The following is a 16,862-nucleotide window of genomic DNA, read 5'->3' as shown; positions in this document are numbered from 1 at the left end:
CACAGACAGCACAGAGGCTCCGCGATTGCACACTTTCCTCCAGGCACTCTGTCTACTGAGCTCCCTCCCAAACAGAACCAACAATTGCTGCGCCTGCGCCTTTTGCCTCCACCGCTAACGAGGCTGCCGGAAGTTTTTCCCTCTTCCCATTGGCCCGCCGCTGGACTAGTTGGTCGATACTGCGCATGCTCCCTATAGCGTCCTCTCCCCCCACCTCCTCCTTCGTTGTCCAACCAGAGCGCAAAACCTGCTAACACGCCTGCCCGAGCGGGCGTGCCCCGGAAGCAGTTCTTTGGCCTTCTGACACGTAGCAACGGGCCCAGTACAGGGTCCTAAGCTGCTTTGGGGGATTATTGGAGGCTGCTGGACCTCCTGCCGCCGCCGCCGCCTCCGCGTTTGGTGAGTGTCTAGTTCCGTGGCGCGCTGTTCGGCTTCTTCCCGCACCCGGCCGCGCGGCTTGTTGCTCGGCGCCGCGCCCCGGTCCTTTCGCTCAGACCCTCGCTCCCTTTCAGGCCTTGCTGTGACGCGGCCCCTGCAGCTCAGGCGCGGCCTCCCTGGAGTCTGCGCCTTCCTGGCAGGCCCAGACTTTGTTGTGCAGGGAGGCAGTGGCGTTGTCAGCTGTAAAGCCCTGTCCCGAGGTGAGGAGTCATCGTTGTTGATATTTTAGACCGATTGGAGCCACTCCTCCCACGCCCCTGCCCCTCACACAGGGCGTATCAGCTACTTGAGGTGGAGGTGTCTTCCCAGGCCTTGACTTAGGGACTGGACATTTCCTTCACCCCGCGACCCACCCTCCAAATGCTGCTTCCCAAAACGCTGTAAGAATTATTTGCTGCCTTATGGGGCTATCTGCTTCAGCAAAGTATCAGGATCGAATTCAAGAGGACCTTGGACATAAGCAGTCTTTGCCGTTTCTTTTCTATTGCAGATCATTTGCCATGGCAGGCTTTGACAACTTAAACACGGATTTCTACCAGACAAGTTATAGTATCGATGACCAGTCACAGCAGTCCTATGATTATGGAGGAAGTGGAGGACCCTATAGCAAGTAACTTTTCAACTTTGGCTGTTTATTTAAGCAACACTGCAGTGGAAGCATGTACCCAGGATGTTTGGTTCTGCCCAAGAATGCATGTGTGAACGTGTCCCTTATCAGTATTGTGGTTCCCTCCCGCCCGCATAATCTGCCTCTGGGGACTTCTGTGACACTCGTTTGAGTTGGAAGGGATTGCACTATTTATTCTGCATAATTCTGCATAATTATGTGCCTGAGTGGAAAAGTAGATTGTTGAAGAATGTTTTCCTAGTGACAGGGTTTGTACATCATTTAAGATATGGATAGGAGCTTTAAGTACGTAGAAGATAGGCTATTTACTCCACAGGACTAATTAAAAATGAAAACCTTTGGATGACTTGTTTAGTAGTTAAATAAATAAGTCCATCTTTCAGACCTTATTATCTGTTAACTGTGAGTGATGAGTGACACTATTGAATAGTGTTAGCTCCCTACTATGAGTCATCAGGTGGTTATCATATAGCAGCTGATTATTTTTACTACTACTCACACCAAAACTTTATGGTCAGTCAGTACATGCAAGTTACCAGTTGCAGACTGAAGCGGAGGGACTTCAAACTTTTCAGCCCTGAACTGTTGAAAAAAACCAAAACCAAAACCTGTACTTTTATAGTCCCTGGTGTTTGTGGCAAAAAAGTGAAGGTTTTTTACCAGTTTTTTCCTAGGACATCATATTCTATGTTTCTTAGGACCTTACAGTTAATCAGCCTCCTGTCTAGTGAAGGAGTCTCCTATACTAGGGTTACTTAACCCCTTTGAGAACCTTATGAAAAGTGTGGGCCTATTTCTGAGAAATACATGTGTGCAGTCAAACACCCACATTAATGTGCATATAATGTCCAGACAGTTTATGTGTTATCTGATGTGCGTGTGTGGACTCTGAATTAAAAACCTCAGGAAGACTACCCCAGGAGGAGGGCATGGAAGGGATGTGTATCCAGTCAGAGAGAAACATTAGGATTAGAACATATTTAAATAATAAATCTGAATGAAAGTGCCCAAGAATTTAAAAAAGTAAAAATTAAATTCAGCTGAGCAGTGTGGTTTGTCTTATATAGGCTATACTTTTTACAACCTGTAGACCCCTTGGATCTGCTTAATTTGATATATTCTAAAGCTTTTCCCCCCCAAAACTTAACATGTTAATGAAAGTGAGCATATAAATAATCCTACCTATGAATCACTTTTTTTCTTAATGTCAAATTCTCAATTACATGCCATTGAAGATTTCTCTCTTTTGATCAATTAATTGGGCAGAATTGGAAAAATCATGTTGAGAAATTTCCATTTTATTTACCTAAATGTGTATTTTTGGGTATATGAGAGAGCCATCTGAATGTAAGATTGGCCTACGTGCTGCAGCTGAGCTTTGGAAAACCTGTCGGTGTATTCAGGCCTGTTTTTAACCAAATAATACTGATGTTTGGATTCAACAGAACTATTCCATTTAGATTGCAGCCTCCTGAGTTCAAATATTTCTGCCTTTCTTTCCCGTGCTTCTTTCTGTCCATGTTCCCATCTGCTAAAGATGTGACTTATCTTTCTTTCCACTTATCTCATTCAGTTTTCCACTGAGAAGTGGTTTAGATATTCTGTTGCTAACTATTATGACTATTCCATCCCAACCAAGTCAAGTACCAGTGAGCATTGCTTCAGTACTAGTAAAGAACGCATTTTATTCCAGGTGCTCATATAAACGGTAATGCCAGTTAACGGGTATGAGCTAATAGATGATGCATAGGAAAACAAGCCTAAGTGTGAGCAGTAAAAACTGGGTTTCTGAACTTTTTAAAAAAAATGAACTCTTCTACTTCTATATGTGCCTTCAGTTGGCTCTGCAACCCTATGACATTTTTATGTCCATCTCAGCTTATCAAATAATATTTTATTATGCCAACTTGGTAACAAAGATCACATTCTAAGTTGTATCTCTGTTGTTGAAAATCTAGGTTCACAGAGCATCTGACTTGGACTGTCTTCAAGTTTGACTTGAGTTATTATTAGTCCATAGTTCTGCATTTGCCCTGTGAAGTCAGCTTTAATATTTTGCATAGTTTCCTCTGTGGATACCTCACAAGTATCATTCATACATTCTTATAACAACAACAACAACAAAAAGCAAAAAGTAAAAGGCCCTTTGACCTCAATCTGTGGACTTACATGAATGTCATATTGGGCAGGTCCCACATTATATTCTAGATATGCCTTTAAAATATATAGTAATGGCAATTACATATTTTTTAAAATATTGGAAGCTGTTTTTTTTTTTCTTCCATCTTCAGCTAACTAATAATACCTTTTTGGAATATCTAAGGAGCTTGGTGAACTTAAGTAGACAACCCATTATATTAAGACGCTTTGTTGTTGATACTAAGCGCATATGAGAGTATTGGTTTCCATGTGCGGCTTTTCTTGCTGTTAAAGGATTGATTTAGTCTCTAAAGGTCATGTCTACCATACTGTGTTTTAGTTTAAAACTAGCAGGAGTGATTCAGGGATTTTCCTGAGCAGATCCTGCCAGAAAAGGAAAATTGTAAAATTCCACAGTATTGTGTTTATCACCTTGCATAGTGAAGAAGAGATGATTGTGCCACCTCTGAAGCTCTTATTTGCTTGCAGTATTTCTTTTCCTTACATGAAATTTATTTAAAGTATGGTCTACAGACCCCAGAGGTCCTTGAGACCTTTCAGAGAGGCTTTAAGGTCAAAACTATCTTTGTAACAGTACTAAGGCATTATATACCTTTTTAGGTGTGTTGGCATTTGCACTGATGCTGCAAAAGCAACGATTGGTAAAACTTCTGATACCCAACTATGAATCAATACAGTGGCATTAAATTGTTCTAGTACTCATTGTATTCTCCATCACACACTTGTTAGGGCATGGGGGAAACCATTTTCACTTAAGGATGCTCTTGAAGCTGTCGGAATTGTTTTATTAAATCCTGACCCTGATGACACACATTTTTTGAATATGCTGTATGACAAAATGGGAAACAGTCTCAAAGCACTTCTACTTCATACTGAAATACAATGATTACCTCTAGGAAAAGCCCCTGTGCAATCTGAGTCTCAAGCTGTATCAGCTGCTTTTTCACAGAAGAAACCATTTTTATTGGAAGGAACAACTGGCAAACAGTGGTTATTCAGACTTGAGAATTTTCTCAAAAATGAATGAATGCAGTGATCTGTTACTTCAAGGAAAACAATTGACAGTATGTGTGGCCAATAATCAGTTTTCAGACAAAAATGAGGATTTTGGAAAACTTGTATCCATCTCTGTGAACTTCTTACCTTCTCAGTAATTAACCAGCTTTATGGTCAGTGGTGATTTTAATAAATGTGATTTTTAGAATATTTATATATATTTTTATATTAGGTGTGTCAATGTTTGGAACATCTGCATAACTCATACGAGTATTTTCTAAATGGCCAATGCATGGTGTTACAAAATCATACATGAGTAAAGAGAAGATCCAGTCAAAGAACAAGACAGATGAGTTTATCCTAACATGACCGATACTGAAAGTTCGTTAATATTGTTTCAGTTTCTACCTTGCAACTTAAGTTTAAAAAATTAGCACTTTGCTTTGAGTTTTGAAGTATCAGAAAGAATATTCTTGATAATCTGTAAAGGTTATTAAAATACTCTATTTTCCATCGTAGATGGAAAAATACTAGATTTTCTGCAATACTAGGTTTTCTTCAAATACTTCAACTAAAACAACATATCACAACAGATAGAATGTGGAAGCATATATAAGAATTTCTAGCAGTCTTATATTAAACCAGACATAAATGAGATTGCCAGAAATATGATATAATATCACTTTTCTCAGTAATTTTTTTAAAATAACTTTTTCATAAAAATGTTTATGCTGACGTAACAGATTTATTGTTACTTTGAGTGAATAAGTCTTTTAAACATTTCTCTGTTTTAATTTCTAAAATGATGAATATTGATAGATAAAACCCACATAAATTAGGAGCTCTTAATTTTAAGAGTATAATAAGTCCTAAGACTGAACAGTTTGAGAACCACTCGTGTGTGTCATTCTTTTTGTTTTTTCTTTTGCATACACATTCGTATTCATATTCTCGCTTTCTCTCTCTGTCTCTAGAGAGAATAAAATACAGTCTGTTTATGCAGGTTATATGGAGCTTTTCTAGCTGTTTCATGAACTCCAAGGTGGATTACTGATACATCCTAACAGATCCACACAATAGCATATTGTACTAAATCAGAAAATGTGATTCTTGTCCTAGTCCAACCACCCAGCCCTGTGGGGATAGAGTAAGAGTGTGTGTGTGTGTGTGTATGTGTGTGTGTGTGTGTGTGTGTGTGTATAAATAAATAGAAATCAAGATATTTGCATACCAAAATGACTGGAAATGCATATACAGAAAAAGATGTTATGACTGTCTCTGTCAGGGAGGAGTTGAGGGTGATTTTTATTACATTTGTTATAAGAGTTGACCCCGTGAATCAGAAAGTCTAGTTTTGAATCGTGGCACCCCCATGGCAGATCATTTTAACTCAAATTTCAGTTTCCACATCTTTATAATGGAGAGGATGATGAAATTAACCTCCTAGAGTTGTAGTGAGACTGATATGAGATAATTCACATTAAATACTTATAATACTGCTTCACACAGTATCATTCAAAAGATTATTATTTATGTTCTTAGAAATTTTCGGTGGTTATTATATATCTGTATATTGCATGTAACAGTTTAGAGTTAATTTCAATGAATAATAAATGTACAGCATTTTTACAGGTACGAAAGTTTATACCTGAAAATTAAGCCTTCTGCTTCTCCTGTTTCCAGATCCCTTTACTTATGTAATTATGTATATATATAATACACATACACATAGATATGGATATATATTACAAAAAGCATAGTTACAATGAGTGCATATGGTATATGCTATTCTGATACTAGTTTTTCTTCCCTATTGAATATGTCTTGATTACCATTTCTTACCAGTACCTACAAAACTGACTCATTCCTTTTAATAGGTGCACAGTAATCTATGCTCATATCACAGTATATTTACTGATAGCTATTTATATTGTTTGTTTTCTATTTTTTTGCTTTTAAAATAATGCTGCAGTGAATTTTATATTATTTTATAGCCAGATAAGTACTTAGTATTTTTTAAAGCATATATTGGACTTGTGTGGCAAGTCATGAGAATCCCATAGGAATTTCCAAAGGGCTGCTTGTAGTTGAAACTTGGCCTTTGATTTGCTTTTAATCAAGATGTTCAGTTAACTTAAAAATTAGATTTAATTTTGAAATCTCAAATAATAGTAATGAGGTCATTAGATTTTTATATTTATCAAAAGGGATGTGTAAATTTTTAGAAGATAATGAGGCTAAAGGATCTCTAAGGCTTTTCAGCTCTCCTTTTTAAAGTATCTTACTTTAAAATAATTAATTTACTTCTTTATTTCTTACTATGTAATTAGATTAGTCCCATTGATAGATAAGTCATATTTTTCCAGAACATGATGAAACAGGTCTTTAAAAGATACTGGTCCAGTATTCTTCCGTTCCCTGTTGTTTTCATCACTAAAATAGTCTCCCTCTAAAGTTCAGGATTTCCTATAGTACATAGCAAGTAAGACAATAGGTGTACAACTACTTTGAAAAATTAAAAGTACTGTTCAAATGCAACGTGTGCTAATAAGTTTTGGTATATTCAGAAAGCTGTCACGTAACAGTACAAAGTCTGTCATCCTAAGTTTTTATTCATAGTCTTGGGCATGACTTTTATTTCATAGCTGTCTTTATGTATGCTCACTAAATGGGGAAAAACAGAAAAATGTTTTCTGTCTTCATAAGTTGACTCCCTGATGTTTAAAAGCTTAACAGTTTGTAAAATGCTTAAGTGCTGTATAAGTGAGTGTTGGCATCATCTGGGAAGATTCTCTATAAAACACAGACAACTTATTGTAGATAATCAGCTTGATCTTAGTAACCATTTCAACCACATTTATAAAACTGGCAAAGTAGATATCCTGGGAATTGCATGACTAACATTTTCTACCTGTCATGTCAGTTTGGGGCGTTGACATGACTCTGAGAAATGTAACTTACTTTGATTTACAGACAGTATGCTGGCTATGACTATTCGCACCAAGGCCGATTTGTCCCTCCAGACATGATGCAGCCACAGCAGCCATACACTGGGCAGATTTTCCAGCCAACTCAGGCGTATACTCCGACTACATCTCAGCCATTCTATGGAAACAACTTTGAGGACGAGCCACCTTTATTAGAAGGTAGGGTTGGTTGCAACGCTTGATAGTACGCTGTGGTATCCAGCTGGTCAGTGAAAATGAATCTTAGTTTGGAGAAGTTACCCTTTTTTTTAAAAAGAATAATGTTGAAGAAAAAGGTTTTCTACTAAGTGACTCATTTTGAAGAGTATGTATGAAACCATATTGAGCCAAAGGGGTCCAGATTTTTAATAGATCTTTGTAAAGTGATAATAAAGTATGTCAGTATGTGAGCAGAGTAACTTTTACTTCAGATTCTTGATGAAATTCTACCAGTGGAAGAAATGAGAGGAAATAAATAGCATGGTATTAATTATTCTACACAGAAGTAAGCTGCCAGAACTAGTGATATCAATAAAAAATATGGTGTTTTTCAAATTGTATCCCCAAACCCAAAAAGTAGTAGTTCTAAACATTTTTTCTTTTTTTTTTTTTGGATCTGATACCCTTTGGAAGTCTAGTGAATGCTATGCGTGTTATCCTCAGCAAAATTCACACATACGCCTAGAGACGTAGTTTTGTGTACGTTTTCATGGGGCTTCCAGGTGTTCCTGAAGCCCCAGGTACAGAGCCCTGTACTGTTACCCCTAGTCTTTGCTGTGCAGTCACAGCTCGGAGTGTCTTTTTCATCATATCCATATCCTTTTCTAACACCACACCAGAGATTGGGTATTTGTGGAATAAGCACCATAATCAGTACTAAGACTGATACTGAGGGCTCACCAAAATAATTTCATCTGATTTTGCTAGATCCTCTTTTGATGCTATTTCACTTTTTCTCTTGTTCTAACATGGATTCTAGTAAACTAAAGGTGTATCTCACAAATCCTCATTGACTTCCTTCTTTTCTTTTTCTTTAGAATTAGGTATCAATTTTGACCACATCTGGCAAAAAACACTCACAGTGTTACACCCATTAAAAGTAGCAGATGGCAGCATCATGAATGAGACTGATTTGGCAGGACCAATGGTTTTTTGCCTTGCCTTTGGAGCCACATTGTTACTGGTAAGATTTTAAGCTCTCAGTGTGAGACAAAGAACGGTCTTTAAATGTTCCACCAAGAGCCATTACAGAAACTCTGCCTACACACCAAATCTTTGATGTGTCTTGAATAGTATTGAGTTGCTTGAATTTATACCTATTCATCACTTCTCCATTGATAATAAATACTGTGTATTTAGAAATCATTTCTTGTTCTAATAAGTGGTCCAATTGTTAGGGGATCAATATTAATAAATAAATAACGTGTGGCTTTAGTCTCAACAAAATTCCTTTTCAGAAACTGACAAAATTTAAATTATTTATATTATAGCTTTATATTATATTTATATATTTATTGCTTTTTCTTTTGAATCTCTAGTCCTTGGGTAGTGTGTTTTTTTGTAGGAGTGCTGGTTTAATGTATAATGAATTGAAACATTAAAAGACAATGGGTTTTAGTCCCTTTCCTATCTCCCCAAGGATCTTAAAGCATGTTGAAAATGAAAAGTTGTAAAGATAATTGCTAATGTTTGTTTTGTTTTATTTCATCCTGTATCTCTGAATTAGAAGAGATAAGTGATATAATAGGTTGAAGATGGGATTTTTAGTCAGAAAAGCTGGGCATAATTCAGTGCTCCTACTCTGTATTTTAGCAAGTCATTTAATCCTTCAGCTCCCTCTGATGGATAATCCTGTGCTTCCCACCGAAGAAGATTACTTTGGAGGGTAAGCAAGGCAGGTTATATGAGAGCACTTTGAGAAGTTTAAAGCCCTGTACAAGTGTAAGGTTTTATTATTACTACATGATTGAATTTGTCAGTGAACTCATCTGAGCCTTTTTAAACTTCTACAGTTTCAATCAAGTGTTTGCAAATAAATACTGATTCTAACAAAAATCCCAAGGATTTTTCCATTTAATGTAATTGTAGAGGCATTCTTGCAATGAAGTTTTATATGTCAAACATCTGACAAACCAGGAACTTTTTGTGGACTGATTTTAGTGCTAGTGTGACCCGAATGCAGCGTTTGTTCAGGTAGCTTGACTAAGAGTGTTGTAACTCCAATTGAGCTAACCTTGACTGTCCGAAGACTGTTCAGTGATGTCTTTTACAGAAGCAGAACTTTTAAAGTTTTGTCTGTTTTGTTTTATTTTGTTTGTTTTTCAAAGGGCTGTATAAATCAACCAACAGTTTGGGAAAATAATGAAAGAAAAAAAATCTTCCGTTTATTCATCTCATGCCTAGTTGTTCATCACTTTTCTCCTTCCCTCCCCATAGAACCCTGGCTTCCTGCTTATCCTGCTTCCTTTCTCCTAACTCCTGTAACACCCATTTATAGTAAATGATGAAATTATTTCTGCTGTTAGGAACATTATAGCCACATCTGTCAATGAGAATAAATTGCTTTGGGGTAATTTGGTGGATTTGGGTGCTTTCAAGTGATACTATTATCCAGACATCTGAATGACTTTCCATCCTGTCTCTGTAGTTTATTTGCCTAAAATCAGCCTGATTTCTTTTTAGAAATCTTCTGCTTTAGGTGATCGTACCATGATTTTATGTCATTATTTGTTGAATTCTATGCCAACCTCAGATGGTAACTAGAAAATGAGAAACCAAGTATCTGTGTATTGATTGAGAGGTGGATCCTTTATTTTTATTTTTTTTAAATTAAATTAAATTTATTTTTTGGAGGAGATCATTAGGTTGGTTTGTTTGTTTGTTTTGTTTGTTTATTTATTTATTTATTTAATGGCAGTGCTGGAGATTGAACCCAGGACGCAGTGCATGCTAAGCACGTGCTCTGCCACTTGGGCTGTACCCTCCCCCTGAGAGGCGGATTCTTTACATCTCTTAAGAAAGATGTAGAAGTCAGTTTGCTCACTGTTTTACTTCTCTGCGTAAGAAGTAGACACCTCTGTGGATTTTGTTGCTCACAGACTGAATATCTTCTACATGTATCATTTTAGGTGAAAGAGGCCAAAAATGACTTTTGCTCTTTAACCTGTAATCTTTCCTTTCCCTGTAGGCTGGCAAAATCCAGTTTGGCTATGTATATGGGATCAGTGCAATTGGATGCCTAGGAATGTTTTGTTTACTAAACTTAATGAGTATGACTGGTGTTTCCTTTGGTTGTGTGGCAAGTGTCCTTGGATATTGTCTTCTCCCCATGATCCTACTCTCCAGCTTTGCAGTGATATTTTCTTTGCAGTAAGTACTGGTCTTTATTTTGAGGGTTGATTGACGAATTCTGTGTAACAGGATTTACCTCACATCAGTTTGAGATGTATCACTGATTCAGCAAACATACTAGATAGTGCTTCTTGTAAGTGAAGTCTGGGCTACATACTTTTCAGTAATGAATAATGGAAATGAGAGTAAATTAAGAAATCTTTTATACCATTTCTGCTTTTACCTATGAGAAAGAATTTCACTAGTTTTGTGTGTACTTACCGGTGTCTGTAACCGGTTTGGACCAGTGGAGATTGTTAACTTAAATATTGCATGGAAAAGGTCAAGTTGTTGAAATGATAATTAACCTCTCTCTGATATTTTTAAGGCTGTATCTGATTTCTTAAAGATGTCAGGCATATGCTAAGTCAGTGAGTAATAAACACAGACTCTCTATTTGGCAGCCTTTTAACTGAAAGCAGAACACCTTTTTATGGCAAGAGACTGTTACTAGCCTACTAGTAGTTTTCACTTGTACTTTTAAACAGCTCTAAATGTGTAATTTTTAAATAATATTTGATGGGAGGTTAAAAAAGAAGGGTGTAAGTTACTGCTAATAAAGTTGCTCCTGCTGGCCAGTAGACAGAAGCTCTCTCAACAGTTCAGGCTCCTCCCTGTGGCTGGTGCTGGACACGACCAATGATTGAGCTTTGTTGCACTTAAAGAGTGAAAACAGAGGTTTCAGAAGAGCATTTATCAACTCTTTCATGCTGGAGATTTTTCAAGATGATGGCTTCACAGTGTTCCTGCTTTGGATAAAAATGCTCCAGATTTTCAGTGTGGAAACTGCTTCATCTTCTCATTTGTTAAGATTGATATATTTGAATTTTATAGACTATTTTCTACTAAGGCAGTGTTTTCCAACCAGGCACAGTTTTGCTCCCAGGAGACATTTGTCAATGTCTGGAGACAATTTTGGTTGTCAAAAGTGAGGAAGGCAAGGATGCTATTGATATCTTATGACTTAACAATGGACAGAACAGCCCATCCCCCACAACAAAAGCACATCCAGCCCAAGTATCTGCCAAGTTGAGAAATTATGTGCTAAAAGGAGCAAAATTGTTACAAATGAGCTTTTTATCACATGAAATAATTCAGCATCGTTGAATTCACTGTGAGGTACATTTCAGCATTTGAAAAAAAAATTGATTATTTCTGCAGATGTCTCCATGTGGGTTTTTAAATGCTTTTTTTAGAATTGATTATGGTAGCATTCTTACATAACTGATCTCATCTACTGACCTCCTGCTTTTTCTCTCCCCTCCCCCTGTTACAGAGGAATGGTAGGAATCATTCTCACTGCTGGAATTATTGGATGGTGTAGTTTCTCTGCTTCCAAAATTTTTATTTCTGCACTAGCCATGGAAGGACAGCAGCTTCTAGTAGCATATCCTTGTGCTTTGTTATATGGAGTCTTTGCCCTCATTTCTGTTTTTTGAACTGAATTTATCTGGGATGTGGACATCGTTGGGCCAAATAACAAAAAAGGACTGAACTCTTAAATCGGACCAGCAAACTGCTACAGTGCAACTCTCATGCAGATCTAACGTTTGCCTGTTGGAACAGTGGAAGTAAACGTGCATCTTTTGTTCATTTTTATAGAACTTTTGAATACTGTATTGGATTTACCTGCAGTATGACTAGGTTTAAGTGTTTGTGCTTATACAAATAAGATATACAAAAAATCCTGTTCCTGCAGCCTTAGAAAAACAACTTTTTTCCTTCCTAATTATATATTATGATGTTTTTGATAGATTTTTATCAACTGTGGGAAACTAACCACAGAGTTGATAGTCTTTCTTAAAAACAACCCATAGTACATGAAGATACAAGACTTACTGGAAAAATATTTTTCCAAGAAATTAGGAAAGAAAAACTGTATTCTCAAGCCAGATGCAATTGAAGCAAAAAAGTGATCCCAGTGTAGAGTTTCATGAGTTTGCACTTCAAAAATTTGACATTTCTTTAAATTATCTCATGGAATTTTGGCTAAAATTCAGCAGTACAAGTGGTTCACAGTCTACCTTATTGTAGACATGAAATGTGAACACCTGTTTAGGTTTTAGCATTAACTACACCATAGTGACCAAGACTGGCCACATTAATGCTCAGAGTTGGATCTCCATGTTTCCCAGGATAAAGAAAATCGCTAACCTTTTTTTGAGAAAAATATTTAAAATGTCACAGTTTCAGTATTGCAGTTATCCATGTAAAGTACATTTGATGCTTACTAATTAAAAATTTCCCAGTTAATTTAAACTGTGTTGTTGAGTTTACTTTTGTTAAACCACTGTTCTCGGCGTCCCATTTTCTTTAACTAGGGTCTGGTTTTGACTTGTATTCCCAATTTATTCTGAGCTTTAAGAATAGAGTTTGTCTGATATAGAATAAGAAAAAATGAGATTAAACAAGAAGCAATTTGCTTTGAGTTAGAATATTATTTCCTTGCATTAAGTTTATTTGGTTAATATTGTCATGTTCTCATGTCAGAGGATCTGTAAGAAAATACTGTATCTTGTATACTGATGATCAGCTTTTTCTGGAGAAACTGCCTCTCTCTTTGGACTAAGCGCACTTATAATTATGAGAAAGGTGCCATGATAGGAGGAAAAATGTTGCCTTTTTTAAAGGGGAGACTTTCAGACTAAATAAAAAGAAATGCCAAACTGACATACTAATGGTTCTTTTTTAGAGCTAGTTTTCAGTCGTAAAAGGTTAAGATAATAAAACATACTTCTAAAAGAAGATCATGATGATTTCTAATCTCTGGGATCACACAAATACATTTTTCTTCACTAAATTAATGTTCTGGACAAATGCACTTACTAATAATTAGTTTTTGGCTGAGTTTTTAAACTTACCAAACTCTTCTAGAATAATATTTTTGTTATAATTCTTGGATAGTATCCTTTTTGCTGTTTTCAAGTCTCTTTATAAATGTGCACCATTCTTGTTAAGGCAAATGTAATGGATGCCTTTTGTTAATATCTGATTATTCCTAATGAGCAGAGTAGATGAAGCTTTGGGAATTAAATTTCTCCCACTGTTGGTTAGGCTTAAGACCATTAATCTTCAGGCAATTTCCCAATGGGTAAAACTGTTTTCTTGCTTTTTTGCCTCCACCCTCAACAAAATAAGTTTTAGTTTAAATCAATGTTGTAGTGGTTTTTGTTGTTAGTTGTGTTTTATTTAAGTCCAAAATGATTAGGTGAAAAACGATTTTACATTTAACTATTATTCTGTCAAAACAGCTAAGCAGTAGTGTTGCCTTTGATGCAAGAGTTGAATTCTGGAGTTTGCCTGGTTACATGAAGAGTCATGTGTAGCCAAAGTGTCCCTTATAAAATTCTCTTAAATAAAAAATACAGTATATATAGCCAAATTTATGCATACTTAAAAAACTGATATAGTATGTCTCAAAAATACTGTGTGGCAGCTTTTACCTCTGGCACTGGAATAGTTTTTTGCTTCTTAAGTATCAAGTAGAGCAACTGGCTTGCTTTAGGGCCCATTTTATACTAAAAACATACACATACCTTGAAGTACTGGAGACAGTCTCAGCATAAGTAAAAGCTTATCCAGTGGCGGTCACTGAGGAACTGAAACTCACTGTGAGTGGAGGGTGCAGGTCCACTCATTCAGGCCAGGGTGTTACTTGTTTATGCAAGCATGTGTGCCAAGGACCGCTAGTTGATTTTACATATAGTGTAAATGTGTGTTTTATGACTTTGCTATAATACCATACCATGTTGACCAGTGGGTGTTTTCAAGAGCTATATAACAAGGCTTGTAGGAGTAGGCAAGCTTTCTCCAGATATAGCTAGGCAGATAATGAAAAATTCTGTGCATCTTTAAATACTAACTGTCCTTAGTTACTGGCCATCCAATGAAAGAGAATTTTATTAAAATGTCTCCAATGACATGATTTGGGGTAGGATCTAAGTACTGTACATATGACATTTTGCAAGTATGTGTATTTAACTTTGATAGGGATTGCTCAACTCAGATACACTCCCAAACTAAGGATAATTATCTCTATAATCTCATAGGTCTCTGATGCAATCATTAAGAATCATGAAAAGTCAAGACTGCATTTTGAGATCTGCCTATTGTCATTTAGAGCATATTTAATGTAATAACTCCTACAATTTGCTTAACTTGCCCTGTAGGAGGAAAAAAAAATATATATATATAAAACACTGTGTTTAGCCTTTCATAAAGTAGTGCCAGTTTTCCAAAAAACACAGCATGGTACAGATCATAGCATGAGGAATACTTACCAAAGAATAGCAGTGGGCCTTCCTTAAATGATAGCTCAGGCAAGCTTCCTACCCATATAGTGGCCCCAAGTGAAATCTGTCCTCACAAAGTATCCACTGATTCATTTTGTAGTGTCATGTCGCATTCCAACTACTGATTACCAAATAATCTCAATTTTTACAAATTCCAATTTATCGGGAAGTGAAAGGTTGTTTCTCAAGAAATTTGCATTAGTAATATGCTTGTTTCAAAACAACTTCCCTAAGAATCAAAGTTAGTATCAGGCGAAAACATAAGTACCTTTTCAAAGAGAGTTGTAGCTAATGAGTTTCTCTTTTCTTTCTAGGATGTATTTAGGATTTGGGGGAAGGAGCGGCAATAGCAAGATATCAAAGTTTATGAGAAATGCCTTAAGAAAAAATTGCTTCAGGTGCTTTAATGAATAGATAAATATGATCTGTCGTTAGCTCGTCAAGCATATAGTGTTTAGTTTCAAACATCTTAAATAAAGCGTATCCTTATGACTTTCTCCACAATCTATGCTGATACTCCTTTACACCACCAATGAAGAAATGATTGTTTCTTAATTAACTGTACTTCTGCCACCATCCAAATGATTGAAGTTTGAATTTTAGTACATTACTATTACTTACATTTCAGTAAGTTGCTTTGTTTATGAATATATATCCGTTTTGTAACTGGGCCGTAGGTAAAATGAAACATACTAAATGATTGATTTCTAGAGACTGGCAGATTACTTAGTCGAAAGTGTTTTATATTATTATTAATGAGTGTGTATCTCAGAATGGTGGCCATAAAACCTGAAGAATAAAATCAGTGTGTAGTTCTGATTTTTGCATCACAGATAGCAGTATTTCTTCTGCCCTTGTACACGAAGTTCCTAGTCTAATGAAGAACATTACCTGCTGATGGAACACAATGTCCTCTGTGCAAATCAAATGATTACATACTCAAATGAGGACTAATTAAATGCAGAGCTGTTCTCCTAATTTAAAAGCTCAAATGCTTTCTTGAGCACATTGGGTTCTAAAAATTGGATATTACATTTTTTTGTGAGCTTAACTAATTAGGCTTACCTTGCATATATAATTTTTTTTTTCCCTGAAACTGTCTCTAAATCTGTTGATAGCTTGCTTGTAGGGTGATTACTTAGGCATTACGGTGTTTTAAATAACTTTTCAACACTTGCAGCACAAAAGGAATTTCAAAAATGAGAAAACAAAGAAGTACTCCGTAGAAACATTTAAGATGCTTGTAAATTTATACCTACTTGGCCTACTCTGGGTTCTTGTAAAAATAGAGAAAGCAATATGGATATTTGATTTTTCCCCCAGGTGAATGTAGTTCAAACCAATGTCTGTAAAATTTAATGACGCATTTGCTTACAGTTTGCAGTTTTGTGATCTTTGATGATATTGTAGGACTTGGTAAAGTCTTTTTTATTAGGCAATCGATGATCCTAAAAGCCCTATTATTTTATATGTTGTAATCTTCAAGATGGGAATGTCTAATTCCTTTTCTGATTGCACATCATCATTATAATAAAAAATAAGACCTCTATACAGCAATGAATAGGAATGGATTATTGATAAGATGATTCAACATGGATGACTCTTGAAAATATGCTAAGTTAAAAAAAAAGTCAAATGTGAAAGGCCACATACTGTATGATTCAACTTTTATGAATTTCTCGGAAAGACAAATCTCTAGAGGTAAATCAGTAGTTGCCTGGAAGTGGAAGTGGGAACTGACTGCAGTTGAACAGGATGTAACTTTTTGAGTGATAATGGTTATGCAACTGTATATTTACTAAAATCATTAAAGTGTATGCTTAAAGTGAGTAGATTCTATGATATATAAGTACTGTGTCAAATTATTTTTTAAATCGTGAGAGGATGAGAGGTAGAGCAACCTGCCAGAACATCTGTATTTTTAGAGCTCAAACAGAGGAAAAAACAATATAGTGCTTTTGCCCAGAGGGAAACAAAATGAAGTGAAATTGC

The 16,862-nt window shown here is 36.2% G+C and overlaps 1 protein-coding gene across 1 annotated transcript; it reads left to right on the top strand.

Moving 5' to 3' along the window:
- Window positions 1-240: 240 nt before the first annotated feature.
- On the top strand, window positions 241-12,837 carry YIPF5 (Yip1 domain family member 5). The gene is made up of 6 exons (XM_010950566.3): window positions 241-399; window positions 929-1,048; window positions 7,196-7,368; window positions 8,226-8,371; window positions 10,376-10,557; window positions 11,855-12,837. Exons 2-6 carry the CDS (start codon window positions 939-941, stop codon window positions 12,015-12,017), a joined length of 774 nt encoding a protein of 257 aa, XP_010948868.1. The 5' UTR covers window positions 241-399; window positions 929-938; the 3' UTR covers window positions 12,018-12,837.
- Window positions 12,838-16,862: the final 4,025 nt, after the last annotated feature.

This window comes from Camelus bactrianus, chromosome 3 (assembly GCF_048773025.1).
Source record: "Camelus bactrianus isolate YW-2024 breed Bactrian camel chromosome 3, ASM4877302v1, whole genome shotgun sequence".
Taxonomy (NCBI): Eukaryota; Metazoa; Chordata; class Mammalia; order Artiodactyla; family Camelidae; genus Camelus; species Camelus bactrianus.
The sequence above is the reverse complement of the archived record's forward strand: the minus strand, read 5'-3'. Positions and strand labels throughout refer to the sequence as shown.

Coding starts and splice junctions, on each gene's coding strand:
- YIPF5 (XM_010950566.3), top strand. CDS start 939: ATGGCAGGCTTTGACAACTTAAACACGGATTTCTACCAGACAAGTTAT. Junction 8,372..10,375: donor TTGGAGCCACATTGTTACTG/GTAAGATTTTAA, acceptor CTTTCCCTGTAG/GCTGGCAAAATCCAGTTTGG. Junction 10,558..11,854: donor GCAGTGATATTTTCTTTGCA/GTAAGTACTGGT, acceptor CCCCTGTTACAG/AGGAATGGTAGGAATCATTC.